Source organism: Pristis pectinata, chromosome 3 (assembly GCF_009764475.1).
Source record: "Pristis pectinata isolate sPriPec2 chromosome 3, sPriPec2.1.pri, whole genome shotgun sequence".
Lineage (NCBI taxonomy): Eukaryota > Metazoa > Chordata > Chondrichthyes > Rhinopristiformes > Pristidae > Pristis > Pristis pectinata.
In genome coordinates, this window is record NC_067407.1 from 126,178,833 (window position 1) to 126,206,827 (window position 27,995).

General features: G+C 39.4%; 1 protein-coding gene across 2 annotated transcripts in view; it reads left to right on the top strand.

Annotated features, from left to right (window-relative positions):
* The window catches only part of prkd3 (protein kinase D3), a 294,030-nt gene that overhangs the window by 128,773 nt on the left and 137,262 nt on the right, over nucleotides 1–27,995 (top strand). For both annotated transcript variants that reach the window (XM_052011314.1, XM_052011315.1), the window contains exon 2: nucleotides 9,474–9,612. In XM_052011314.1, the coding sequence (XP_051867274.1) occupies nucleotides 9,474–9,612 (139 nt within the window). The remainder of the gene's footprint in view (nucleotides 1–9,473; nucleotides 9,613–27,995) is intronic.

Below are 27,995 nucleotides of genomic sequence, written 5' to 3' on the forward strand. Positions count from 1 at the left end.
TTCTTGTGCAAAATACCAAGGTGATTATGTTTTGGGATTGTGATTTATATATTTACGGAAAAACTGGCAAATAACGGCCTAACAAATAGAATGCAAATTCACTTGCCACAGCAAATGATTGCACCTTTAAGCTTCATGTGGTGCATTTGGATGGGTTTCTAGCGTGTGCTGTGACATTGGATGCACCAGTGGCACATTTCTCTGCAGAAAGGGAAAAGTGGACTGTGAATCTCTGGATTGTTCTTGCTCTCCTAACAGCTGTTTGCTGGGAAAATCGAGAGCTCAGCTGTGGATGGTACAGGCAGGAAAAAGGTCCCCTAAGAGGAAAGAGCTTTGCTGAATTGAAAAATATGACCTGTGTGTTGATAAAACATTTGACTTGCAGCAAAGATCAAAGTTGAGCAACTGTATTTAACTCTGTATTCGTAATTCTGGAATGAGTAGAATGAGGGAACAGGAGTGGGCTGTTCAGGCCCTTGTCCCAGATCCACAACATTGTGGATTATGGCTGATGTGCACACCTCTGTACATGTTGCTGTCAGAATGTTTACCATTCAGGCCAGGATAAGCAATAACTTCCTCCAAGTAAACATGAGACCATCAAAGCCACAAATTCCCTTATTCTGACAGCATTTTTTTTCACCCAGTTCCTTTTTGATGCTTTGGGTTAAGCCAAGCTGCTCGCTATGCTTTTTAACCCAAACTGAGCTCTGGTTTGGACATGTCTTGTACTATTTTAACATCCAGTTATCTCTGAAGTTACCTTTGCTGAACTTTGAAACTTGTGTTACCTCCAAGTCTCCTTTTGACGCCTTCTGTAAATTTTACCTCATTCCAAAAGTATCGTTTTTACAGGTTGTTCATCCCTTTCACTCACTGACCTGTGCTCACACCCAAATCACTAATACCTGTTTTAAAATTTCCATCCTCCAGGTTCCTCCATGGTACTCTCTGTCCATATAAACCTCATTGGGCTGATAACCCAAATGTGAGCACAGCATTCCCCCAAATGTACCACGCCTCTTGTTCCTTCTCTCTATCATTGGCAACATTGTCTTCAGGTGTCAACATCCTCCATTTTGGGATTCTCTCCTTGAACCACCAAGGCATTTCTTAAAACCTATCACTTTGACCAAGCGTTTGCTCTTCCTTCCTTGTCTCTGGGTTGTTGTTATCTCATTATGCTCTTACAAACCACATGATCTTTTACTATGTTATCAATTCATTATAAATGAGATTTTGTTGTCTATATGGACTTTAGCAAGGCTTTTCACAAGGTCCTGGGTGGTAGACTGGTCTGAAAGGTGACCACCTCAAAAAATGTCTTACCACATTTGTCAGACATTGTCTGCATAGCAGCGCTGCTCTTAGATTAGCTGCTTCATAGCTCCTGGGACCTGGATACAATACTGGCCATTAGTGCTGTGTGGAGTTCTCACTGTGACCACATAGATTTCTGCAAGGTGCTGTGATTTCCTTCTTATCCCTTAAGCATGCTGATAGGTTAATTGGCTTCTGTAAATTGCTCCTTATTATAGGCAAGTTGCAAAAGAGTGAAAGGGGAGCTGATGGGCATGTGAGAGAATATGTTGCAGGGATTGCTCAACCAATCCAGCATGGACTTGATGGGCTGAATGACATCTGTTATTAATAAGAAAGGACTCTTCCCAAATCCATGTTGACCCTCCTGATTAGATCTGGCAGTCAATCTGTGATAGATTGGGGTGGTTTCATTGGTTCACACCCCATAAAACGTTTTAATTTTTCATGAAATGGGGTGTGAACCAATGAAACCACCCCACCCACTTAAAAAAAATCTAAAATAACCACCTAGTTTGCATTACTCTGCAATTACAGCAAAGAGACTGGGTAAACTGTCTCCCCTTTCAAGAAATCTTGGAAAGTTTAGTGGAATTCCAGTCCTGTCTATGCACCACATGTGTTGTGACAGTGCACAGAGATGTATGATGTGGTCTTCCTGTGGACTGTGTTATACATAATTGATTGTTTTTAAAGAGATATTGTTTGGAATGCTACTATGGCAACAGCTGCAGCAGAATTGACCCGAATAAGGTCAGAATTGTTTGTCGAATCCTATTTTGCAGTGTTAAGCAGGGAAGCCTTGGTACTGCTGCAGAATAGGAAGTGACAAGTAGGAAGTGCTTGTCATATCCTTAAAAACATGGGCTTCTTGACGATATTTGCAAACTTTCTTGACCAGCAGGATGTTTTGTCCGATCATGTAGTTATAAAGTTAACTAAAGGTCAGACCATTTAATGGAGTGAAATCTGCACTTTTGAGTATCTGTTCTGCTGCTCTCCACAAGGAAAACTTAATATCTGATAGTTGGAATTCCCCAGAATTCTCCAGTTGTAGTTCACCCGTCTAATTCCCAGGGTAGGCTGGGTTCATCCCAAGAGGAGAGATGAAGCAGACAGGGCCTTTATTGTTTTGAATAAAGAAGTAAGAGGGTGACTTCACAGAAACATGGAAAATTCTCATCACAGTCAACAGGGTTGATGTAGGGATGAAAACACAGTTAAACATTTGCAGAGACCTGGGGCTTTAGCTTCTGGGAAGATTGGGAGTCTGAGTGGACATTAATTAACAGACTTATTTATGGATTTTAAATTATAAATTTGAAACAAAAGGACCAGCTGCAGTGTTGAGATGCCCCTTGGTCATAATAACCCATCAGTGGTGGGAAAGTTACTGGAGGGGATTCTGGGAGACAGGATCTAGCTGCATTTGGAAAGGCACGTACTGATTAGGGATAGTCAGCATGGCCTTGTGTGTGGGATATCATGTTCTCACAAATTTGATTGAGTGTTTTTTTGAAAGGTAAGCAAGAGGATTGAGGAGGGCAAGGCGGTAGATGCGGTCCACCAAGACTTTAGCAAGGCTTTTGACAAGGTCCTGCATGGTAACTGGTCTGAAAGGTGTGAGATCTCATGGGATGCAGGGTGAGCCAGACAAGTGGCTACAAAGTTGGCTTGGTGGAAGGAATCAGAGGGAGGTAGTGGAGGGTTATTTCTCATATTGGGAGTCTCTGACCAGTGGTATGCCACAAGGATTGGTGTTGGTTCCTCTGTTGTTTGTCATGTATGTTTATGATTCAGGTGAGAATGTAGCTAGCATGATTAGTAAGTTTGTGGATGACACCAAAATTGGTTGTCTGGTGGACGGTGAAGAAGGTTGTCTAAGGTTACAACAGAATCTAGATTGACTGGGAAAGTGGCCAAGGAATGGCAGATGGTATGGAACTCAAAGTGCAAAGTGATGCATTTTGGTGAGTAAAACCAGGGTAAGACTTGTAGTAAAGGCCAAGGCCCCGGAGAGTGTTGTAGAACAGAGAGACCTGAGGGTACTTGTCCATAGTTTCCTCAAAGTAGCATCATGGGTAGTCAAGGTAGTGAAGGTAGTGGATGCTGCACTAGCCTTCATTGGTCAGGGCATTGAGTACAAAAGTTGGGATGACATGTTACAACTGTACAAGACATTGAGACTGCACTTGGAATATTGTGTACGGTTTTGGCCACCATTCTATTAGAAAGAATGTGATTAAGCTAGAGAGGGTGCAGAAAAGATCCTCAAAGATGTTACTGGGACCAGAGGGCTTGAGTTATAAGGGGAGGCTGGATAGGTTGGGACTGTTTCCCTTGGAGGGCAACCTAATGGAGGTATATAAAATTGAGGGATGTAGATAAGGTGAATTGACGTCATCTTTTTCCCAGTGTAGGGGAGTCGAAACCTAGAACACTTAGGTTTAAGGTGCAAAGGGAAAAATTTAAAGGGAACCTGAGGGTCAAGTTTTTCACAGGGGGTGGTGGGTACAATTACAACAACTTAAAGGCATTTGGACAGCTACATGTATAGGAAAGGTTCAGAGCGATATGGGCCAAACTCAGGCAAGTGGGATCAGCTCAGGAACGCACCTTGGCTGGCATGGACAAGTTGGGCCGAAGGGCCTGTTTCGGTGCTATATAACAAAGGAGAACCAATTTAATTTCTTCAGTCAATTCAGAATTGCTCCTTTCAACTTGGGCTTTAGATAACCAGGCTTTGTAGTTTGCCTCTTTAGTACTGTATTCATTGTGGTTGATGAACGCAAGGCAAAGCTGATGATTTGCAGTTTTAATTGTCCACTGTGAGTGATCCATTTCAGAAGTGACCAGATGGGCAGTTAATTTTTATTTATTCATGGGGTTTGGATGTTGCGGGCAATGCTGTTCTTTGTTGTCCATTTCTAATTGCTCCAAACTGAGGGGCAACCATAAGCATGGGTCTGGAGCTGCTCTTCAGCATGTAAGGTTTCCACCCCTCAGGGACATTGGTGAACTCTGAGTGCTTGTGACAATCCACTGGAGTCATGGTTACCATTACTGAGATGAGCTTTTGGTTCCAGATGTATTCAATTAACTGAATTCACTGGTGGTAGAATTCAAGCTCGTCTCTCTTGATCAATAGTCCAGGCCTCTGGCTGTTAGTCCAGTAGTTTAACCATTATGCTTCCATACAATATAAATGCTTGGTCATGATCAGATTGACAGCTTTTTATTTACAAGTTGACAAGAAGAGGTAATTCGCTTAATTAATGGCTTATTCGGACACTGATTGGACGTTGGAAGTCAAAGTGCTGTAATAATTCAAGTAGGTTGATGGAAGACTATCTAGTGAGCCAGATTTAATTATCACTAACTCCCGGTGATAAACCCCAAAGGATTCTTTGACGAAGAACCAACATGACAGAGTGAAGAATTCCTCCAATGTTAGTGACAAGTAGTTGTCAGGCTATGTGTTTGTATTCTTACAATATCAATAAATGTATAACAGTTATCTGTGCCCACATGTAGGAAGGCCTGGATAGCTTCCAGACCTTGGCTGATAATGGTCATGTAATATTTGTACCTATGTCTGCTAAATGATGACCATTCCTAATAAGAAAGAGTCTAATTACCTTCTCTTGATATTCAATAGCATTACCATTGTTGAATTCCCTATTGTCCAAATCCATTAACTAGAAATTTAACCAGTGATTCTCCAAATCCTTCCAACCAGCTGAAAGACTCAAGTCCACTTGCCTGGATGAGTACAGGTTCAGCAATAGTTTAAAACAAACAAGAAGTTCTAAAAAGGATTAAACAGTCCACGTATTTTGCAATTTTGCTGCGTTAACATTAAGTGCTTTCATCCTGGCTTAGTGAAGCTTCAGTATGTACCATTTGTAAGATGCAATGCTGGGACTCGCCAAAAGTTATTTGACAGCACCTCCTAAATGTGTAACTTCTATCATATGGAAGGACAAGCAGCAGGCAGATGTCATACCCACTAACTCTGTCACATACTTGACAACTTAGAAATATATCTATGTCAAAATTGAGTTTATTGTCATTTGCACAAGTACATGTTTGCACGGGTGCAATGAAAAACTTGCAGCAGTATCACAAGCACATAGCATCTTTAGACTTTTCACCTTGATGTCCATTCACTTCCATTTTACTGGAGCTGCTTCCTGTCCCACTCAATCAAATACGCGCTTGATGTCAAGGGCAGTCATTCTCACCTCACCTTTGGAATTCAAGTTTTTGATCCATGTTTGGACCGTGGCTGTGATGAGCTCTAGAGCCAAATGGACCTGGTGAAATCCAAACTGGGCATTGTGAGCAAGGTATACCTGTCTTGATGATGGCTTCCATTACTTTGCTGATGAGAGTGGACTGATTTGGTTGGATTTGTATGTCCTGTTCACAAAAAGCAGGACATACCTGGCTAATTTCCCATGTGCTCATGTTGTAAATATACTGGAGTGTTAAAGGCACTGCTGGTTCTGCAGTACAAACCTTCAGCACTACAGCTTTTGGTACATCCAGTGCTCAGTCACTTCTTTATCTCATGAATTGGCTGGAGTCCGGCTTCTGTGATGGTGGGGATCTCAGGAGGAAGCCAAGGAAGAGGATTTGCCAGTGTCTTTGAATCATTTCCTTCATTCCTCAAATGATCTCTTGTAGTGACTGAACTTGGAGTAGATTACCTGTTGCAGGAGTCTGTTGTCAGGCCTCTGAACACTGTGGCCCGCTCATCAGAGCCAGCTGACTGTAATTAAGGTCTCAGTGCTGGGGGTGTTGCCGGGAGATGATGTTGACATTTGCTTATTCTGCCAAGAGATTTGGGGACTTTGTGGAGATGGCAGTGGTGGTACCTCACCAGTGCTTTGAGGTGCCTGCAATACATGGTCTATATCTTTATAGCATTTAGCAGGTATCACTGCTAAGTCTGAAGTCTTGACTTTTTGCACACCATAATTGTAAGTACGTCAATATAACTCAGTGTTGTCCTTTTTCCATTGTTGCTGCACCTTGTGGTGATAGCTTAAAAGTGTTTCCCATTGAAATCCTTAGACTCTTCTGTCATTTTCCATAGACTATTCCAATTTATTTTGCGTTGTTGTTTGTCTTCTGCTTTGCAATTTGCTTATCTATGGTTGGCATTTCACACTGAGTTCAGTCCCCAAATCTACAAATAACTCCCTTCAATCAGTCTTCCTCTCCACAACCCCTCCCAATTTGTTATCAGTTGCAGATTTGTTGCTGTCTCTCCATCCATCTTTTACCTCATATCTGAAAGAAATTGATTGCTGCATTATCCCATATCACCTCTTTTCCATAAATAAGCCGTTTTTCTAGTAAGTAACCTTTGCATCCTGGTCAAAATCTTCCATGCTTTTCCATGTCCTTCTTGATGCTTTCTGAGTTGTAAAGTCAAATGCAAACTGTTTTACTGAAGTCTAGTGACACAGAAAATTGTTTCCTGGCATTCTAATTCCTGGCTAACTCCAAAAACGTTGGTAACTTTATTAAGCTAGTGTCAAACATTGTAACTGCTGAGTTTAATGTTTTTGGAGCCTTTAACAAGTCCAATCTGCCTTGCGTGTTATTGGATGCTGTCTAAACAAGTCTTGGGACTTAACTATAGAGTTCACTGAAGTTGATGAAATAGCAATATAAATGTGGTTTTGGATTTATTTGCATTATTTTTACATTTAATGATGTGTTATCGAACCAATAAATTGCACTACCTTTTGCGGAATAATACTTTCCAACAAAGGTTTGCTTCCTTGTTGCTGTAAATTTGTATCCTGCATTGCCAGCACTTGACCATGGCATCTGGGATTTGTTTTGGCCTAGTAGGGGTTGTACACTGCAATTTTGAAATGAAGAAAGTTCTTTGTTGCTCATTCAGTTACGTGTGATGTTTCACAAGAAGGCAAGAAGAACAAGCTGTGGACCACATGGAAACTATATGGATTTATAAGGTGCTCCACGAAAGCAATCAGTTCAGAGCTTGGATGTGGTCAAGCAAATACTGCTCCAGTGCTCAGAGAGTTAAGATGCTTAATTTATTCCACACGCAATTTAAACATCAGGGCTGAAAGAGTAGCAAGTTTATAGCATGCCACGTACAAGCGCTTGTCAGGAGCTGGAACAGAATCTCTGTGCTGTTGCCATTAGTTTAATGTTACGAAAATCCTCTCCAGCAACAGCCTTTCAGTGGATGCAGGATTAATTTGATGTAGTGGTAAAACTAATTTGAATGTGAAACAAAAAAATTAATAGGTGGTTGAATGATGGTAGTTGTCATTTAATGATGGACGTTGTCACTGTCTTCGTCAGATAAAGTGTAGTGCGAGACGGCTGTTGGAAGATCTCTCTTAATTGGGGAATTGGAAAATGTTGAAATTTATGTCAGGAAAATATGGACGTGTACTAAGAGTTGAGAAATTGTTCAGGACCTTCGTAAAGCTGAATTTGTTCAACAGTCAATATTCTACATTATGCAGATAGAGAAATGAGCAAGAAAGATGTTACCAAGATTTCAGTATTGGTTTCTTGGTATTCTTCATTGATGTGCTATGTCTTGGCAGCATTCCTATAGGCATGGTATCAGCTTCCAACTGCAATGTGATATTTTACATTTCCTCCCCAGCAACAGTCTGTTCATTCAGTGTAAGCTTTTTCCAACTTAATATCAGCAAGGCTGAAGAAATCCTCTTTGGATTTTCTGGAAACTCCGAACTCAAGCACTGTATTCCAGCTCTCTTTTTCCTCAATTGCTTGTTGCTGTTGAAGCTTGCAGGGGAGTGCATTGACATAATGTCCTGTTTTGGTCTCAATTCTATAATCTATACAGCATTAACATAATTCCACCTCTGTCATTGCCTATGACTATCCTCAGCAAACCCTCAGTTACCTCTACCTGTGCTTCTCTGCATTCATTTCTGAGCTTAGCATCTTCAATTCCATCCCCCACAACTTCGCAAACTTCTCTTCACTAACAGCTGCTTGTGTCACCAATTGTACCACCTTCACCTTGCGTTCTTGTCAGTGCTGATTCCATCGCCACTACTTTGAGTTTGAAATGTTTGTGTCAGAGTGGCCTCAGTCCAGCCTTACTCTGCAAACTTCTGCAGAAAATCCTAATTTAAATCACTGATCCAATTCTGGACGTCCTGCTTCACCACCTCCTCACTTAAGGGAAGAGCTCTTGGTCATCTCTTCTGTGCACTGGAAATCTCTCTCTAATTCCCTCTGCTACCTTCCAACTTAAGAGGTTGCTTTAGCTTCTGGCCAATCCTTGCTGGGGCCAAATCCGCTTCTTACAATTTTGGTCAACACTAGTTTCTCTTGAGATACCTTGGAATATTTATTGTAAAGGCACAATCATTGAATATGTTCAAGACCTAGATGCAGAATTTTAGGAGTTGAGCAGGAAAGAAAGAACTGAAGCCAAGTTCGGATCAGCCATGGCAGAGCTGTTTTATATTTCTTATGATCTTTTGGTCTATAACCTCACTTTATAAAGGCTTGTTGTGGTGTTTAGCATGTGAAATTGCAGAAATAAAAATGCATTCATGAATTCTATATACTAATTTAACTGAAAGTGAGGCAACACTACTTTTTCTAATATTTCCTTAATTCTATGCCATTACTGAAGCAAAAAGCTTTAGTCAATTATTTTCTTTTTAAGAACAAATTGGTGGTAAATAGAGGACTTGTGACTGAGCTCCAGCACAATTTTTATTTGTTTCTATTTTATTCGGTGAAAAATTAGGGACATATTGCACGTGGTTCCATGATTACTTAGAACCGGATTGAAATTAAGTGGAAAAATTCATAAATGCTGTGGAAGGATTTTGTTTTTGAAAATCCACTGTTTGCCTTATTATACTTTTAATATTTTGATGCCAATAGATATGTGTATAACTGTAATGATATTGACATGTGACTTTTTTATTCAAAGTAAACAAGTTTTCCAAAGTCCATTGGAACAGTAAGAATGAGGTTATTCATCATGTTTGGATTCTTTTGGAGAAAATACTGCATTTTAAGTATTGAGTCATAGTGAGGACAAGTTGTTTGTTAAATTTCCAGAATTTGGCATTTGTAAATTTTTTTTTAATGTGTTTTTATTTTAGTTCCCAGAATGTGGCTTTTTTGGAATGTATGACAAGATCTTGCTCTTTCGCCATGACCTCAATTCTGAGAACATCTTACAGAGGCTGATATCAGCGGAAGAAATTCATGAAGGGGACTTGATTGAGGTTGTTCTTTCTGGTAGGTGGTCTCAGTAACTTGCTGTTCACCCATTAGTTGTGGACTTTAGGATGCAGAGTTGCCATTTTCTTGCACTTGTGTATAATGTTTGAACTCTTGACAGTTGCTGTGCATGTTAAAATTATCCTTGTCCTAAGGTATTTCAAAGGAGGATTCTCTCTTTGGATCTCAACTCAAAGAGAACTCTTCTGGTATTTGGAATGTTATTTGAAAAGAATGTTTTCTCTTTCATACTCTTCACTATTAATATTTTTGTGGTCAGTTTTGCCCATCATCTGGAGGGTAACTGGGCTGGAACTTTCTGCAAAATTGCAAATGCTAAGTAAGTTACTGATACATGTTGCATGCTTTTAAAAATAGTTGCTGTTTTTAAAATTTTGCTAATTGTTTACCCTGAGTAATGCAAATTGTAAAAAAATGAGTTTTTCAATAATATCAGTATTTGATATTGGAATATTTAAAAAAAGCTGCATAAAAATGAGGTTTGACTGTTTTGGCAATCCTATATTGGAGCGTGAGGTGTTGCATGGCTTTATTACAGCAATATAGCACGCAATGTAGTTCATCTGTATTTTAAGCATTCAAGATATGTTAAGCACAAGACCACAAGAAAATAGGAGCAGAAACAGGCAACCTGGCTTCTCAAGCCTGCCCTGCCATTAAATATAATCATGGCTGATCTGCCACAGACATGGTTTCTTAGGTGCAGCTCCCAACAGCCCTCCGTTCCCTGATCCATCAACCATGTACCTACTTCTGCTCTAAATACCTACAATGATCTATACTCTATAACCCCCCTGGGGTAGAGAATTCTGGAGATTTGCCATTCTCTATGAGAAGAACTTCTTGTGTACTTCCGTTTGATACAATTGCCCCCTTGTAACTATTTCCCCACATTTGAGACTCCCCCACTGGTGAAAACATTTACAACAGGCACCTTGTCGTGCTCCCTCATGGTCTTGCATGAATAAGGTTGGTCTCTGTTCTTCTAAACTCCAAAGAATACATATCTATTACCTTTAGCCATTTGTGATAGGACAGCCTTCTCATTCTGAGTTAATTAGCCAAATGATCATCTCCAATGCCAGTATATACTTCCTTAAATAAGTGAGTCAGAACTATACACCTGACGCCAGGTGTGGCCTCACCAGTGCTGTGTACAATTATAACAATACTTGACTATTTTTAAACTCCAATCCCCTTGAAATGAAGATCGATATGCCATTTGGTTTCCCAACGAGCAGCAACAGCCTGCTAACGTTTTGTGATTTGTGCACGAGAACACGTAAATTCCTCTGTATTTCAGTCATTTTCAATCTCTTTCCATTTGGATAACAATCTGTCTTTTGATATCCCCTTACCAAAGTGCATGACCTTGTACTATCCCACATTAAACTCCATTTGTCAAGTTTTTTTGCCCGCTCACTCAACTTATCTCTATCCTGTTGTAGAGTCCAATTATTGTCATCACCACAACATGTCCTCCCATCATGTCATCGTCAGGCTGGGAAACCTGACGCTCTGCTCCCTCCTCCCAAATCATTTATATAAATAGTAAATAATTGAGGGCCAAGGACTGATCCTTGGTGCGCTCCACTACTTGCATCCTTCCAGCCTGAGAAAGACCCGTTTATTTTGACTCTGTCTTTTTTTATGAGAACCAGTCTTCAGTCCTTGCTCACACATTTCCCATAATAACATAACTTCTTATACTTGATGGGCTGACATTTCTACAATGCTCTCTCTTTTGAGGAAGCATGTGTTTAGTCTGGCTTGCAGACCGTAACTCAACATTAGCAATGTGCATTAATTATGGATTAATAATGGCATCTACTGAAGCTGTGATCTTCAATCAATTTAAAATATCCAGCTCTTCCTCAGAATTTCAAGCCAAGAGATTAGTCTCGGTTATTAGTTATATACTTCATGGAAGGTACATCAAGAATAAGGATGTTCTTTATTGAGACTTAATTCGAGAGTTGGGAAGGACTACTTTGTTCCTGATGAAACTAGTTAATCATTCATTGAGCAGATGGTGATGTATTTTTGAGAATGAATGCTTAACAATGTACTTCAGGATAATGTTTATTCCCAAGGATAATATCAGAAGATATCAAGTTTTCCCTGAAATGTTAATTGTATTTCCTATTTACAATATTAGACAATTACCTGAATGTTGATGAAATATAAGTTTGTGTCTCATGAGAGATATGATCTACTGTCAACCTATATGTCCACATATAGGTTGTGTGAAACAAGTTGAAAAAATATTTTGTTGATTTATTTACCCCCCCCCCCCCGATAAATTCCTTGAGTGTGAATTTTATTGTATTATCTCAAATTTTTGGGTAATAATTCTTGAATTTGTAAGCGAAAATTTCTGTAACACAGAGGTCACCCATACACTTGCAGAACGCCTTCAGATTTACTTTAATCCTGCCTGCCGGTGATCTCTCATGACCCCTCTTTGCCTTCCAAGTTTCATTTTTAAGCACCTCCCTGTACTTTTTAATCTCTGCTTCTGCTTCTGCATTCAGTGGGAGTACATTCTTTACATCGACCTGAGATTTCTAGGAATCTTCTCTGAGTTACAGCTTGTTCAATTATGATTGATAAATGTAGCTTCTCAGTTCCAGTGTCATTCTAATAAATCTCTTTGGCATTTGTCTCTCGTGCTTTCGTATTCTTATAATACAGAATATAGAACTGCATGATGAAAGATCTCAATTTCATAAATTTCAGCAGCCTGAGATAGTACTTCCTGTTTGTGTGCAATGACCACTGTTGCAATTTAGTGAGCACAATACGCAGTTGACCACTGGGGATAATTCTCAACAAATCACTTTTTAGCTGTTGGTCATTGCAGCTGCACACTTGTCTGCAAGGCTTCCTTGTTTTTATCCCCTACAGAATGTTGAATATTATGGATGGCAGGAAAATAACTGTATTCAGCAAAAAAATTTCTTCCCATACTAAAGTGTTGCTTGTATTAACGTTTCAGCAGCCTACAGCCCTCCTGTGACGTGTACAGAAACAACAATGATATTAATGATTTGTGTAATGATAATATTGGCTTTGACGTAGCAATTATTCCGTGTTGGATACAGAGAGGATTTGGGCTCTTCTACAATTTCATTAAAATGATGTATGAGACATCAGTTGCATAGTTTAGTACTTAGAGTGATATCAGTTCTGTTGCACGCACAGAGCCCATGCTTAGCCAGTTTCAAGATTATGGTTCAATTAAAAAGAATTACTGTTCATAAATTATATAATTAAACTCAATTTTGACTGGAATATAGCTCAAAGATGTACCATAGAAAATAGATGTTATTCACTGTTAGGAAATAAAGGATTAGATTTGGGATCTCAGACAAAGGAGCAGGGGAAATGTGTTATTTGGATAGAATCAGAAGCAGGTTTCACTTTGTTGAAGTTAACGAAGGAAAAAAAATTAAATTCTGCAAGCCGAATTGTTCAGTCATAATTGTGATAATAACATTAATACTTAGAAGCTCAAAAGTTGTAATTCATTTTTATTAGCACTATGTGCCGACACGTCAAGGGTTAAAGGAGTGGAGTGAGTTGCTTTGCTGTAAACCATGGCTGATATTTAACACAGCTCCATTGTGTGAGTGATTTTGTAGTAATGTGCCTGTCTGCTCAAACTGTGGGACTTTATGTCCTGTTCTCAGTAATTGGGCTGAGCACATAATTTACTGCTGCAGAAGACTTGATACATCTAGCAATTCAACATTTGTTTTAACACTGCTGTTCTCGAATTATAGTAGTCCAGAAAGCTGCTTAAAAAAAATACATAAATTCTTGAACTGGCGATGCTTCCCTTGTCTGACTGTTACTTCTGCTGTCGCTTTACAGTTTGATGTCAATACTTGCATTGTTAGTGGATAAAAAGATTTACATTTATACAGCTACCTTGTTAACTCTGTCAGAAATGATTCAGTGTTTCTCAGTTGTAATGAGAAAATGGAAGGCGAATATATGAGACACTTTGCACATCATAAAAAAAGCAGTGAAATGGAAGAATAATTGATATATTTTCAGTGGTGTAGAATGTGTAATGGTCACAAATGTTTGGACAGATCCTTATGTTGGAACCCATGTATAGAAGCTCAGGTTAGCACCTTACCTGTTGGGTAACATCCTCTCAAATTAGACTCAAGAATCATGGAGCAATACAGCACGGAGACAGGCCCTTCGGCCCAATGAGTAACCTGTTCTCGGGGAGAATTTGAACCTTAAGTTTTGGCGTTTGAACACCATTGCCTGCCGCCTTGTCCCTGCAACAATATTGCAGTCTGAATTTGGAAGCTTAAGAATAACTCCTCGAGGCAGTCTTGAACTGCTGAATGATTTTGGTGCAAATCTGATGCAGGTCAGACTTTTCGACCCGCTGTGCATGTGCCAATCATTGAAAAAGTTGGCGCCACACTCCTCCCTCAACTCATAGCCCTGCGTTTTGTTTTTAACCTTTCCAAATATTCACCCAATCCTTGTGAAATTGGTTTAAATTCCACAGTAAAAGTGGCTTTTTCTAAAATATGTTTGGCCTTTTAAGGTAAACTGTGTTGAATTTGCTGGAAAGCTAAATCCAAAAGTAAAATTGAAATGGACAAGGCCAAAATTTTCCATCACATTGCATTTTTTATGGTCTTTCGGCACAATGTTCCTTCAGAGTCTTGCAAATAACCAAGAGGATCACAGATAATTTGTACTAGCTTCTGGCTCCTGACCCTCAAGTTTTTAGGCAAGGATCCTAAGTTCCTTGCTCCATTGTTCTCTTGAAAGATAGTGTTATACATAGGCTTTCAGAAAACATTCTGGAAACCTGCGGGATATTCTACAGCTATGAGCAAATTTCTATTTTAGTCCACAAGACTAGTAGGCTGAGGGGTGACCTGATAGAGGTATACAAAATTTTGAGGGGCATAGACAGGGTAGATAATCCCCATAAGCAGAGGTATCCAGAACTAGAGGGCACAGGTTTAGGGTAAAGAATAAGAGGTTTAGCGGGGATCTAAAGGAAGAATTTTTTCCACCCAGAGGGTGGTTGGGATCTGGAACACATTGGCTGGTGGAGGCAGGTATTCTCAACATTTAGGAAGTGTCTAGATTGAGCACCAATGTATTGAAGGCTGTGGACCAAGCGCTGATAAATGGCATGAAAATAGGCAGGTACTTGATGGCTGACATGGGGGGGCTGAAGGGCCTGTTTCTGTGCTGTACGACACTATGACTAATACCAATTAAATCAAAAATTGCTATTCACATCAATGATGGAAATTATGAACCATTTGCTCAGGCAGTTAAAAATCTCTCAAATCCTTTAAATGTGAGAATTTGACCACCATCCAGTTAGTATTTATGTTGGCCGTTCTTCCTTTTTGTATACAATAATTTATAGAAGTCTGCATTAAAGTTAATATCCCATTATATGCCCCACTGGCATAGTTTATTTGGCTTATCCTATAATTTCTGGGCGGCCTTTTTCAGTTCCATTTCCACTCCTGTCAGCTCTTGATTTCATCTGTAATTTTGACAAATGTGCATGGAGTTTCTGCATCCATATTATTAACCTAAGTTAGGAAGAACAGGGGTCCCAACTCAACATCACCCTGACATTGTGCCTGCCCCTTCATTTGTTGTTTCTTTTGAACTGTTCATCCATAAATCCTCACCTCTCTAGTTTCTAACCTTGCATCTGGAACATCATTAAATGGCTTTTGGAAATGTCTGCTGTTCTCTCTTCTCAAATGCTAGCTGGATGGATTAATATGGCCATCAGCTTGCATTTCACTCCGAGATGTACTGCACTCCTTTGTTGATTGCAACATGGTTTTCTTATTAGCACCTATCCTTGAGTATTCCCTCTGTGGTTCCAATTGGATGAGATGTTATATGAAGGGCTTTTATTCTGCTTTTCCCATGGGATGTTTGAGTTAATACAGAGGACTCCTCTAGTTTCCCAAGTAACATGCCTCCCTTCATCAACACTATCAAATGCAGCTTACCAGGTCAGAGTTCATTTGCTGTTAGTGGGATGTGTGTAAATTGACTGCTGTGGTTTCTTACTTAGAAACTCTGGCCCCACAAAATGCAAACCATTGGATGTTTAACCCTTTAGGGTATTGCAAAATAGTAAGGTGGATATGAACTTCTCTGCTTGTACCCTCAAGACAACCGAAGACCACCCTGGCTCTACAGGGTGATCTGTCCTTCAATTTTCCTTCACTATCTTGGGTTGTGCCTGAATCCATTGTCATGTTGGCACACTTGATATTGGAAGCTCATTGGCTGAAATTAAATTTCTAAAAGCTTGATTTTTTGTTTTAGAAGCTTTTTAAAATCAAACTTCTCAAGAACATTTTTGTTCACAATGAATTTAAATTTCTCATTAAAGACAGGTAGGTGCTACATATTCTAGTCTTGTAACGCTGCATGGCAGAGTAGGGAGTGTAGTTCCAGAAGTCTTAAATTATCTTTCAAGTACATTAGTTGCAAGGTAGTGTGGAGGTCAGGTTAAAGAATTAAAGTATCTTTTTATCCTCCGCATTTTTAAACATGGAGGAAGGTTGTCAGTGGTAAATGTTAGTATGAATATTTTGTTCACTGTGACCTACCACTTAATACTGTATTTTGACTGAAACTAAATGATGCTCTAATGTCCTGTGGGAATAATCATTTCGATATAGATTTTGCTTTTGAGTGCAACTTCACTAAATTATTTCTTGGACCTCATTTCTCTTATCCCTGCACTTTTCTTTATATAAAACAAAATGCAGCATAATTAACATTTGCCTTCTACAAGGAGTGATATTCAGATAATTGAAAGCAGGTGATATCCATTCCTGCTTAAGAGATTTCAGTAAGTATTATCCATAAATTATGTCAAAAAATATTTTGGATTGTCTGCTTAGTGGGTGGTGAAAGAGATTTGCTGAAGTGCTTGAAAGAGAAAGCTGCCAGCAGTATTGGATTGTGTGTGGAGGAACTGGCGCAGGGCTGGTATATGAAATAGTTCCACGAGGACCAAGTAAAACTGAACAAAAAGCCTGGATACTAATTCCTTTTTGTTGTTCTTTTACTTCTTAGCTCAGACTTTCTATATTGGTACTGCTGTGAGGAGAGGTTTTATTCTACTTGCCGGTGGTCTTCCATTAAGGGGGACAGACCTTTTTCAGGCTAAAGTAACTAGTGTGAATAAAAGTTACAGCAGCAATGTTAATTATAAACAGATCTTCCAATGTTTCTTCGTTTCCAAGAAACATTGAAACATCTGTTTATTATTAACATATTATCCATAAGTGTCATACAGTTCAACATGAATAAGTGTACTGAAAATTCACTTGGGTATTAAAAGAACATGGATAATATTCAGGGTTCCTGGCTTATCAGGAGATTTCTTCCACTTCTTTCCCCCTGCCATTTGTCAGGATGAAAGATCATATATACTCTAGTGGTGATTTCATGACCTCAGTGAAGGTGTCACGTGGAGATGAGGATCTGAAGTATAAGGGTGTCCCTGCTGGAAGTTGCCTCATCAGGAGTTGTTTATGGGCATCTTTTAGTGGGCAATGGAAGCAATTGTGTCATTTTCACATTCCTGACTGGAGAATGGAGTGGGATTTAAACTTGCTTTAAAGTTTGAATGAGGTTTATGTTCTGAGGTAAAATGTTATTGGGTCCCAGAGTATTCATCATAAACTAGTTTTCTCCAGTCTCTTGTGTCAGTCATGTCTAATATTATTCCTTGTGAGAGCAGTTGTTTAGTTGTTATTCAGGCCCTTTTATGCTGGTCATTAAATTTTGGATAATCCATATCCTAGATGAACAAGGTGGTTAGCCTAGGAGGAGGGAAGAGTCTAATAGCTTAAGTTGGGTGAATGTTGTAACTTTTTCTGTAATCTCGTAAGGTGAAAGGGATAGTTCTGAAGACAGACATGCAACATTGAGAAGTCTTCTGCTCTAGTAGTTAAGTCTAAGTGGAGATTTAACAAAAGTTTTTAAGATTGACTGGTATTGATACAAAGAACAGGAAAATACTTTGTCACAGTTTTCGAACTAGGTGACATGTAACTTGTATCTTGCCTTCTGTTGTTGTAAAATTTTCCACAGTGCTTCACAGGAGTCATAAAGGGACTTTCGGATTAATGGCTTGGTTGAAGAGCTGCGTTTGAAGGATTGCAGTAGAGGCAGGAAAGATAGGGAAGAGATGAGGCTTGGGTCGGGTGACGTTAGTGGTCTAGGCAGTTGAAACCTGTTGACTGCACTGAAGTGATTAAGTTTAGAGATGGACAGAAAGCCAGAATTGCAGATATATTGATGAGTTCTAGGGGTGGAGCAGGTTGCAGAGATGATGAGGTAGAGGTGTTAGAGGACTTATGAATGAGAATTTTAAAACTGAGTTGTTGACAGAACATGGAAATCCAAGTCACCAACGAGCAGGGTCATGGCAGAACAGGTGTCGATACAAGGGCTGCATTCTAACATCACCAGAAGGACTCCCATAGCATATTGGGATCAGGGTTTTGCATGAGTCTCTTGTGCCAAGCTTTATCGCCAAAGGTAGAGATAGAATTTGGGACAAAATGCTTAATGCAAAGAGATGGGGCTCACAGAAGAGGCATCTGTTAAATGTAAATTTAATGTATTTGGACAAGTAGATTGGGAAACTGAAGGTTCTAGCAGTGGGACAAGTTAGTTTGTATTTGGAGCAAGAAGGACAAGCCCATTTGAACGTATCCTTGCAGAGTACCTGCCATAATTGTCACAGTACTTCATCTGTCTGACTTTTTTTATTTTTTTTTAAATGGACCCTATCCCTAGATGCCACCACCAATCCTGGCAGTCCCTTCTAGCTATTAGCCACCATCTTTCTGAAGAAGTATTTTGTTCTTCACTCTAACCTAGCTGCATGCATCCTTGAACCTGTGCCCTGTTGGATTGTTGCTGGTGCAAATCTGAAGGTATTCTTCAGGTTTGCTTTCCCAATCCTGTAAGATATCATGTGGACTTAGATGTTCTCTGAGATAGAATTGTTCTTTCAATACTTACGGAACCTTAGTGAACAATTCTTTACACCCAAAACCTTTTAATATCAGGAATCAATTTAATTCCTGTTTGCTTAGCAATCTCTGTAAGGATGTACAATGCTTGCTCTAGTATTGGAGCAATATGAACTAAAACCATTGTGTCAATATAACTTGGCTAGGGCATTGCTGTTTTCATTACATCTGGGGCTTCACCCCAGGTCTCGAGTCTTCCCTTTGAAGATGCCTATCTAAGTCCATCTGGATAAAAATGTTTCTCCAACACATCCAGCCCATTAAGAAAAGTTATTAACTTGAACATCCTTTTCCCATTTTAGAACAGTAAACCTATTGACAAATACAGAACTGAAGTAATTAACCCCAATAATAGCTCAGCTGTTAATATTCAGCTCCCTGATGATATCATCACTCACTGTTTCAAAGAAACAATGCAAAATTAAATCAAAACATTCTTAGCACAACAAGAAGAATTTTTTTGCAGTTGCCAAGCTTTGTGTTTGGCTGCATTTGTTGTATGACTTGGCTCTGTGTGGTGCGGCCTTGTGTGCCACACTGATAGGTGATATGTAGTTATTGCTCAGCAGAGCAAAATTTGGCATAGCTTGTCAAATTGTCTGGCAGTATCAGTCCTAGACTGCTGGCTATGCACACTGGTTGCATTATAACATCACCAGAAGAGCTCCCACGCTATGTCCTACAGTGGAGGAGGATGTACTTATTATATGTATTTATGCCAAAACTGAATGGTGCATATATTTTTCTATGTTTTACACAGGAATCAGTCTAAATGCAATAAATTACATTTGTACAGATTTAATGCACCTCTGGCGCTAAAGGCAAAAGTGGTTGTACAATAAGGATGGAGCTTTTATGAACATCACACATGGAAAGTTACTAACCCAGAAGGAAACAGTTATGTATTCAGGCCAACAAAGCTCAGCTTTACATCCAATCCCTCGGCAATGGAAGAAACTTGACTTGGGTTGAGTCTTTCTCCTCCTTGTCCACACTGTACTAAAATGGGAATGTGTGGCTTTCTAAACCTGCTCATTATTTAAGTACATGTCACCACTAGAAGGACTACAGTGTTTCAAAAAGGAAGGGGCCATCCCACCTTTTGTCAGCTGCCAGGATTGGGCAATAAATAGAATAGTATCAATTCCTGAGAACAAAAACTTAAAGGAGAAACAAAATCTGGAACTTGTAGCATTAACTCTTCTGTTGACAGATGCTCGATCTAAAATATTGATTCTGTTTCTCTCCCCATTGATGCTGCTTGACCTGCTGACTGCTTGCAGTACTTTCGGTTTTTGTCTTGGATTTCCAGCATCATGTTTTGTTCCAACCCATTTCAGTTGCTGATGGAGCTGCTGTTTCATCCACTTTATACGTTTATATCTATAGGATGTATGTATTTTTTTTAACAAAATACTGCTTGCTTGTGCCTTTGTTTATTTTTGCCAAGTAGCTGCATATACCTACCAAATACTGAAAGGCCTGGATAGTGTGGACATGGAGAGGATGTTTTCAGTAGTAGGAGAGTCTAGGATCCAAGGGCACAGCCTCAAGTTAAATGGATGTCCTTTTAGAACTGAGGTGAAGAGGAATTTCTTCAGCTAGAGGGTGCCAAATCTGTGGAATTTGTTGCCACAGAGGGCTGTGGCGGCCAAGTGATTGGGTCTGTTTAAGGCAGAGGTTGATTGGTTCTTGATTGGTCAAGGGGTTAAAGGTTACAGGGAGAAGATGGGAGAGTGGGGTTGAGAAAAGAATAAAAAATCAGCCATGAGTGTATGGCGGAGCAGACTCGATGGGCTGAATGGCCTAATTCTGCTCCTATATCTTAAAGACTTATATAGGAAAGGGAATAGCTTAATGTTGAGATTTATGTAACGACTTGGTTCTCTGGCTTGTCTCCTGAAGATGTGAATCTACAATGAATATTGGCAGTCCATTGAAAGCAGTGCAGCAAAGCCCAGTCCTCAATCAGCATGTTCTTTTGCAGGGTGCAGCAGGAAATTTCTGGATAGCAAGAAAATGGATTAACTTTCTAGTCTACCAAGTAGTACAGTGTCTTGACACCATCCTCATTTTGACTGAGGAGAGCTAACTTGGGAGAGAATGGGAATGTAACTGTCTTGCAATAATGTGGTTCATTACCATATGCCAGGTGACAAAACCACCACTCTACCACCGCTTTGTTTGCCCTGGTCTACACAGTGGCAGTATGTTCCTGCTCAACCTGACAATCATGGTAGATACCATCTCCAGGAAGCCAGAAGGATCATCTGTGGCGCACTGAGATTTGTTTCACTGCGCGTTCTCTGGCTTGCTTCCTGAAGGTGTGAATCTAAACAATGAACAGCTCGAGCAGCTTCCTGTGCTAGGTCTCAATGAACCTGATGTCTGCTAGGAAAACATCCTCCTTAAAGAACAACAATGGCTGACAGCCAACAAAACACTCCCACAGGCAAAGGACCTGATACCCAATCCCATGCACATGCTTGAAATCCTGAAGTCGTACTGGAACAGATTACAAACTCCACAACACTAATGACAGCCCTATCTCTTGATACAGCACCTCATGCCCTTGACCGTAAACTTCATCTGTAATCAGGTGATTCAGCTGACCAGTGAAGCCCCAGACTTTCTAAGGAAAACCTGGGCAATCCTCAACTGCTTCAGGACAGGCTAGGGAAGATGTGGCTTCCTGGTCCACAAGTGGAACATGAGGGACAGCTCAGCTTGTGACTCAGGCCATCCAAGTCAGAACATCACCCACCAACTGAAGTCCAGGCCTGTGCGGGCCATTTCTGGTGGTATCACAAGCATTCTTGCTGCCTTGCCTGAATGTATTCAATGGAGTGCTAACTTTGCCATCAGTCTGGCAGCTTCACTGGCCACATGTAGATGATCATACTACACAGTCATTGCAAGTCCCTGCACATGTGACAAACTCTGTGATAGCAGGATTTGGAATAGATATGATATTGCAGAAGAGGGGAAATAATCATTGTTGTTATGTTGTTTGAATATTATTCTTGCATATGTTTCCAAAATGAATCTGAATGAGATTTTCCACAAAACAATGAACAAAATGCATTGTATTTTCTGTGCCAAAATTCCTTTTTCTTCAAAAGCCAATATTAGAAGAATGAACTTCTGGCTTTGTCATTTGGTATTCAAGTAAGGATATTTTCCAGCCCCTATATTTTAACATTGATATAAACTGTATGCCTTAAACCAGAATCTAAATCTGCTCTAAACATGAATCATCTCGGAAACCTGACTAACTGATAATTTCCCATTCAACACATCTGGCTGTATTTACTGGATCTCAGTAGGAAATAAAAAAAACACTCTGGTTTCTGTTGGGTGAATATGATTTTGTGTTAACATTTAAAATTGTGTTTCTTGATTCTTTCCAACAAATGCATTGAAAGAGAACATATGTAACAGTTTGGAAAATTTTAGTAAAATATTTATTAAAATATCTGGTTTCCTACTTTGCAGAATGTACTAGTTTTTTATTTGCCCAGGTATTGAATTACTTGTTTCTTGTTAGCATTTATTTCCCACTCTTTTTTGTCCATTGAACCAAATGGCTTGACAAGCCATTTCAGAGTACAGTTTGAATTGGTCTGGAGCTACTTTTTTTTATTTGTTCATGAAATGTGGACATCACTGGGAATGCCAGCATTTATCGTCTGTCCCCAATTTGCTCCTGAACCAAGGAGAAAGTTAAGAGTTGATTATTTTGGAGTTAGACCACATGGAAACAGGCCCTTTGGCTCAAACTGTCCATGCTGAACTGAGCTAATCCCATTGGTCTGCATTTACCCCATATCCTGCTAAACCACTCCAATCCATTACCTGTCCAAATGTCTTTTAAACATTGTAATTGCATTCCACTTCCTCTGGCAACTTGTTCCATATATTCACCACCCTCTTTCTTTTTCAATCTTTTTATTAATTTTCAAATTAATACAGAATAATACATATAACATTGGTAATTATACACGTAATACAAAGAGATCGGGAGGACAGTCATGACATATATAGTCATAAAGAATAAAAAAAAATATTCTAAGCCCCACGGTTTCTTAGTAAATGAATATATTAAAAAAAATCAAAACGAGAAAGAAAAAGATTTATTATATAAAAAAACCCAAGTTGAAAAAAAATTATAAGTAATAAATCGAAACAAACTAGAAATAAATTTCAGAAGAAAAAAAAACTGGACTGATATTTCTCGATGAACAAAGAGCATTATTATGTCGTCAACTCCGCTCCTCTAAATTCAAAGATTATTGAAAAGGGATCTATATCATATGAAAATATTGAATAAATGGACTCCAAACTTCCTCAAATTTAAGTGAAGGATCAACAGTGCCACTCCTAATTTTTTCTAAGTTTAAACACAATATAGTTTGAGAAAACCATTGAAAAGTGGTGGGAGGTATTGGATCCTTCCATTTAAACAAAATGGATCGCTTGGCCATTAATGTAACAAAGTCAATCATACGACAAGCAGCAGCAGATAAGTGGCCAAATTCCATCATTGGTAGCCCAAAAATTGCAGTGATTGGGTGAGGTTGTAAATCAATATTCAATACAGTTGAAATAATATTAAAAATGTCTTTCCAATATTTTTCCAAAAGAGGACAGGACCAAAACATATGTGTCAGGGAAACCACCTCTGAATTACATCTATCACATATAGGATTTATATGGTGATAAAAATGGGCTAACTTGTCCTTCGACGTATGGGTCCTGTGAACCACCTTAGATTGTATCAAAGAGTGTCTGGCACACATTGAAGATGTATTAACTAAATGAAGAATTTTCTTCCATGTCTCTGTGGGTAAAAGTATCTGGAGTTCTCTTTCCCATTCATTCTTAAGTGTCTCTGGACGTATTTTCATAATTAGGTCATAAATTATTGCTATCAAGCCCTTCTGATAGGGATTAAGACCTAAAATTTTTTCCGTAATTTCAATTTTATATGGAGTCAGAAAAGAAGGCATAGTAACTTTTAAAAAATTTCTAATCTGTAAGTATTGGAAAAAGTGTGATCTAGGCAAATTGTATTTATTAGACAACTGTTCGAAAGATAAAAAAAGTTATCAATGAATAAATCACGGAAACATGTTATTCCCTTCATTTTCCATAAAGAAAAAGCTGAATCGATTCTGGACAGTTGAAAGAAAAAATTAGATTGAATGGGGCTTGATAAGCTAAATTTATTCAATCCAAAGAATTTACGGAATTGAAACCATGTTCGTATAGTGTGTTTATCTATTGGGTTAGTCATATGTTTACTCAATTTAGTAAGTGCAAAAGGGAGTGGGGCTTCTAAAATAGAAACTAATGAAAATCCTTGCCCTGATTCATACTCAAGGTATACACATTTGGGACATTAAATTACATCTAAATCTTGTGCCCAAAAAATTAAATATCTGATATTTATTGTCCAGTAATATAATCTAAGGTTAGGCAAAGCCATGCCACCATCCTTTTTTAATTTTTGTAAATATTTCTTACTTAACCTTGGGTTTTTATTCTGCCATATATATGAAAGAATTTTGTGTCAAAAAAGGATTTCAGGATGAAAGTTGGAATCGCCTGAAATAGATATAAAAATTTTGGTAAAATGTTCATCTTAACCGCATTAATTCGGCCTATCAATGATAGAGATAATGGGGACCATTTCGTAAATAATTGTTTAACGTGATCAATTAAAAGTAGCAAGTTAACTTTAAACAGGCCCTTATGCTTCTTGGTAATTTTAACACCCAAATACATAAAATGGTCAGTTACTAATCTAAATGATAATTGCCTATAAATTGGGGTTTGCATATTTAAAGGAAAGAGTTCACTCTTATTAAGATTTAATCTATAACCAGAAAAAAAACACTAAACTGAGCAAGCAGTGATAATACTGCAGGGATGGATTCCTCCGGGTTAGAAATATTAAGTAACAAGTCATCTGTATATACAGATACCTTATGAATCCCCTGTCCACGAGTGATACCAAATATGTTGAAAGAATCCCGAAGGGCAATTGCCAAGGGTTCCAAAGCAATATCAAATAATAAAGAACTTAGAGGGCAACCCTGCCTGGTACCTCGAAAAAGCCTGAACAGAGGGGATCTCTGATTATTAGTAAGTATTGAAGCCATAGGTGTATGATACATCAATTTGATTGCAGATATAAAATTGGGACTAAAGTTAAATTTCTCAATAAATATTCCCATTCGACTCTATCAAACGCCATTTCAGCATCTAATGAGATAACACATTCTGGAATTTTAGATGAGGGGGTATATATAATATTCATTAACCTCCTAATGTTAAAATGCAAATAACGATTCTGGATAAATCCCGTCTGGTCATCAGAGATAATTTGTGGAAAAACCTTTTCCAATCTAGAAGCCAATATTTTGGAAAATATTTTGGAATCCATATTCTCACCACCCTCTGTGTGGGAAAACTTGCCTCTTAGGTCACCTTTACATTATACCCCTCTCACCTTAAATCTTTGCCCTCTAGTTTTGGATTCCCTTACCCTGGGAAAAAGACTGTGACCATTTACCAACATCTTGTAACATTATGTCCCAACTCTTGTACCTTCCACCTTCCCACTTGGTCAGGCTCTGGGGATTTATCCACCTTTATGTACTTTAAGACTGCCAGCAACTCTTTTGTAATGTGATCTGTTTCAGGACAACACTGTTCTCTTCCGTGAATTCTACAGCTTCCATGACCTTCTCCACAGTAAATACAGACAATAAATATTCGTTTAACACCTCACCCATCTCCTGTGGCTCCATATGTAGATGACCACATTGATCCTTAAGGAGCCTTATTCTCTCCCTAATTACCCTGTTGTTAGAATTTTTCAGGAGTCTCCTTTACCTTATCTGCCACAGCCATATCATGTCCTTTTCTTGCCCTCCTGATTTCCCTCTCAAGTGTCCTCCTACATTCCTTGTGTTCCTCAAGGGATTTGTTTGAGCCTACGCCTGACATATGCCTCCTTCATTTTCCTGACCAGAGCTTCAATGTCCCTTGTCAGCCAAGGTTCCCTACTCCTGCCAGCCTTGTCCTTCACTCCAACAGGAACATGCTGGCCCTGAACTCACAAATGCACTTGTAAATTTTGTGGTGTCATTCCTGCAGAGTACAGAAGGCAGATTTCTTTTCCTGGAGGGCAGGTGAATCAGATGAGTTTTTACAAAAAAAAACTGGTGGCTTCATAGTTACCATTACTCAAAACAGCTTTTTATAATTACATATTTTAAAAAAAAGCTACTTGAATGTATGTTCTGCCAGCAGCCATTGTGCGATTGAAACTTATGTCTTGGGATCAACAATCAAGGGTTCTGAATTCTAGGCATTTAACCACTGTGCTGCCATATTCTCAACTTGGAAAAAGTCTTTCAAGTTTTGTGGCTGTGACCATAGTGGACAAGCAAATCACGTCTATCTACAAGTACAGTGAATATGATCTTCACATGATGACCCCTCTGAGAAACCTAGGGAACAGCAACGACCACATGGCCTCCTCACTTGACTAGAGCCTTTGAATCTGTCAATTGGGAGAGACTAGTGTGTATCTTTATCAAATTTGACTACGCAGAAACTTGACTCCATCTTGTGGTTGCTTCACAATGGCCAACAAGCTATGATCCTCACTAAAGGGTCCACAACAGATCCAATCTTAGTGTTGACTGGTGTCAAGCAAGGCTGTGTCATTGCTTCAACACCCCTTTCAATCTTTCTCACCACTGTGTTGCACCTCTGCTCCAGTGAGCTTCCAGCTGGAGTGGAGCTGATCTACAGGAGTAATGGAAAACTGTTCAACCTGTGTCACCCTCACTCCAGAACCATGGTCACCCCAACCACATTAGTTGAACTGTAGTACTCCGATGATGCTTGGATTTGTACACATTCAGAGACCAAATTCTGTTGTTGATTCATTCATTAAATCAGACAAGAGGATATGCCTCACACTTAACATCTGCAAAACAGTGGCTTTCCACCATTCTGTGTCCTCTGTATGACACTATCCCTAATAATAAAGGTTCACATTGAGATCCATGAATATGCAAACTACTTCTTGTATCTCAAGAGCTCTCTCTTAGAGATGGCACACATTGATGATAAAATTCACCATGCCTCCAATGTACCACGCATTGTGTTGGTTGTTGGAAGAAAAGGGCATTTGAAGATCATGAACCAGCACAAAACCTTTGGTCCCCATTCTGAGACTAGGACTATCTATAACAGGCACCTCAAGGTACTGTGGAAATGCTGCCTCTGCAAAACCTCCAAGTCCGCTGGAAGTACGAGTGAACCAATGTCAGTGGCTTTTCCCAGGCCACTATTAAGGCCCAGTTACACTCAGCTGGCTCTGTCACTGAAAATTACCTTATAGACAGACAGAAAGTTTCAAGGATCTTTCCAAAGCCTCCTTTTAAAGAGTGGAACATTCCCACTAACTCCAGGAAATGCCTCACCCATGACTACTTAAAGTGGAGGAGAAGCATTCAGGGTGGCATTCAGAACCTTGAGGCTGTGGAGTACACAAAAGGCCACCAAAATCAGTGAGAGGAGCACACCACCTCACAAACTGCCCACCTATCTGTCCTGTCAAACACCTCCTGCTCCACCTGTGGTAGCATCTGTGGGACCAGTATTGTCCTCAATGATCACCTGAAAATCCACGCAACCAGAGTGGAAGAAAGTCATCCTCGAACCGGAAGGACTGGTTAAGAACAAGAGGAGGGGAGTGCTAGGAAAAGTGCCCCTGCTTGCTAAACAATCCACTGTGGATCTGCTTCAGTCTTGTTTTCTTGTCTTCTAGTTGAGTGGGCTTCTGGTTTAAATATTTTGTTTAATCTAAGGCATTTTGCATGCATTTTGAAGCAGAGTACATGCGTGGACCATCTGACAATTGTCAGAGAATGAAGACTTAGAATCCAATCAATCCCAAATTCCATCAAGCACAAGTTTCTGGAATTCTTTGAGAGAAATCCAAGTTGTCTTGCTAGTTTTTGATTTTAGATTTGGCTGAAACGCATATTTGTTTTGCAACAAAAATATGCCTAATTATGATAGCAGAGAACATTCAACTTGCTTTGGAGACACGAGAGACTGCAGATGCTGGAATCTGGAGCAACAAACAAGATACCAGAGGAACTCAGCAGGTCAGGCAACATCTGTGGAGGGAAATGAACGGTCGACGTTTTGGATCGAGACATTTCATCTTAGACTTGCTTGTCTGTTCTATCCTGCCTGTGGGTTTGGAGT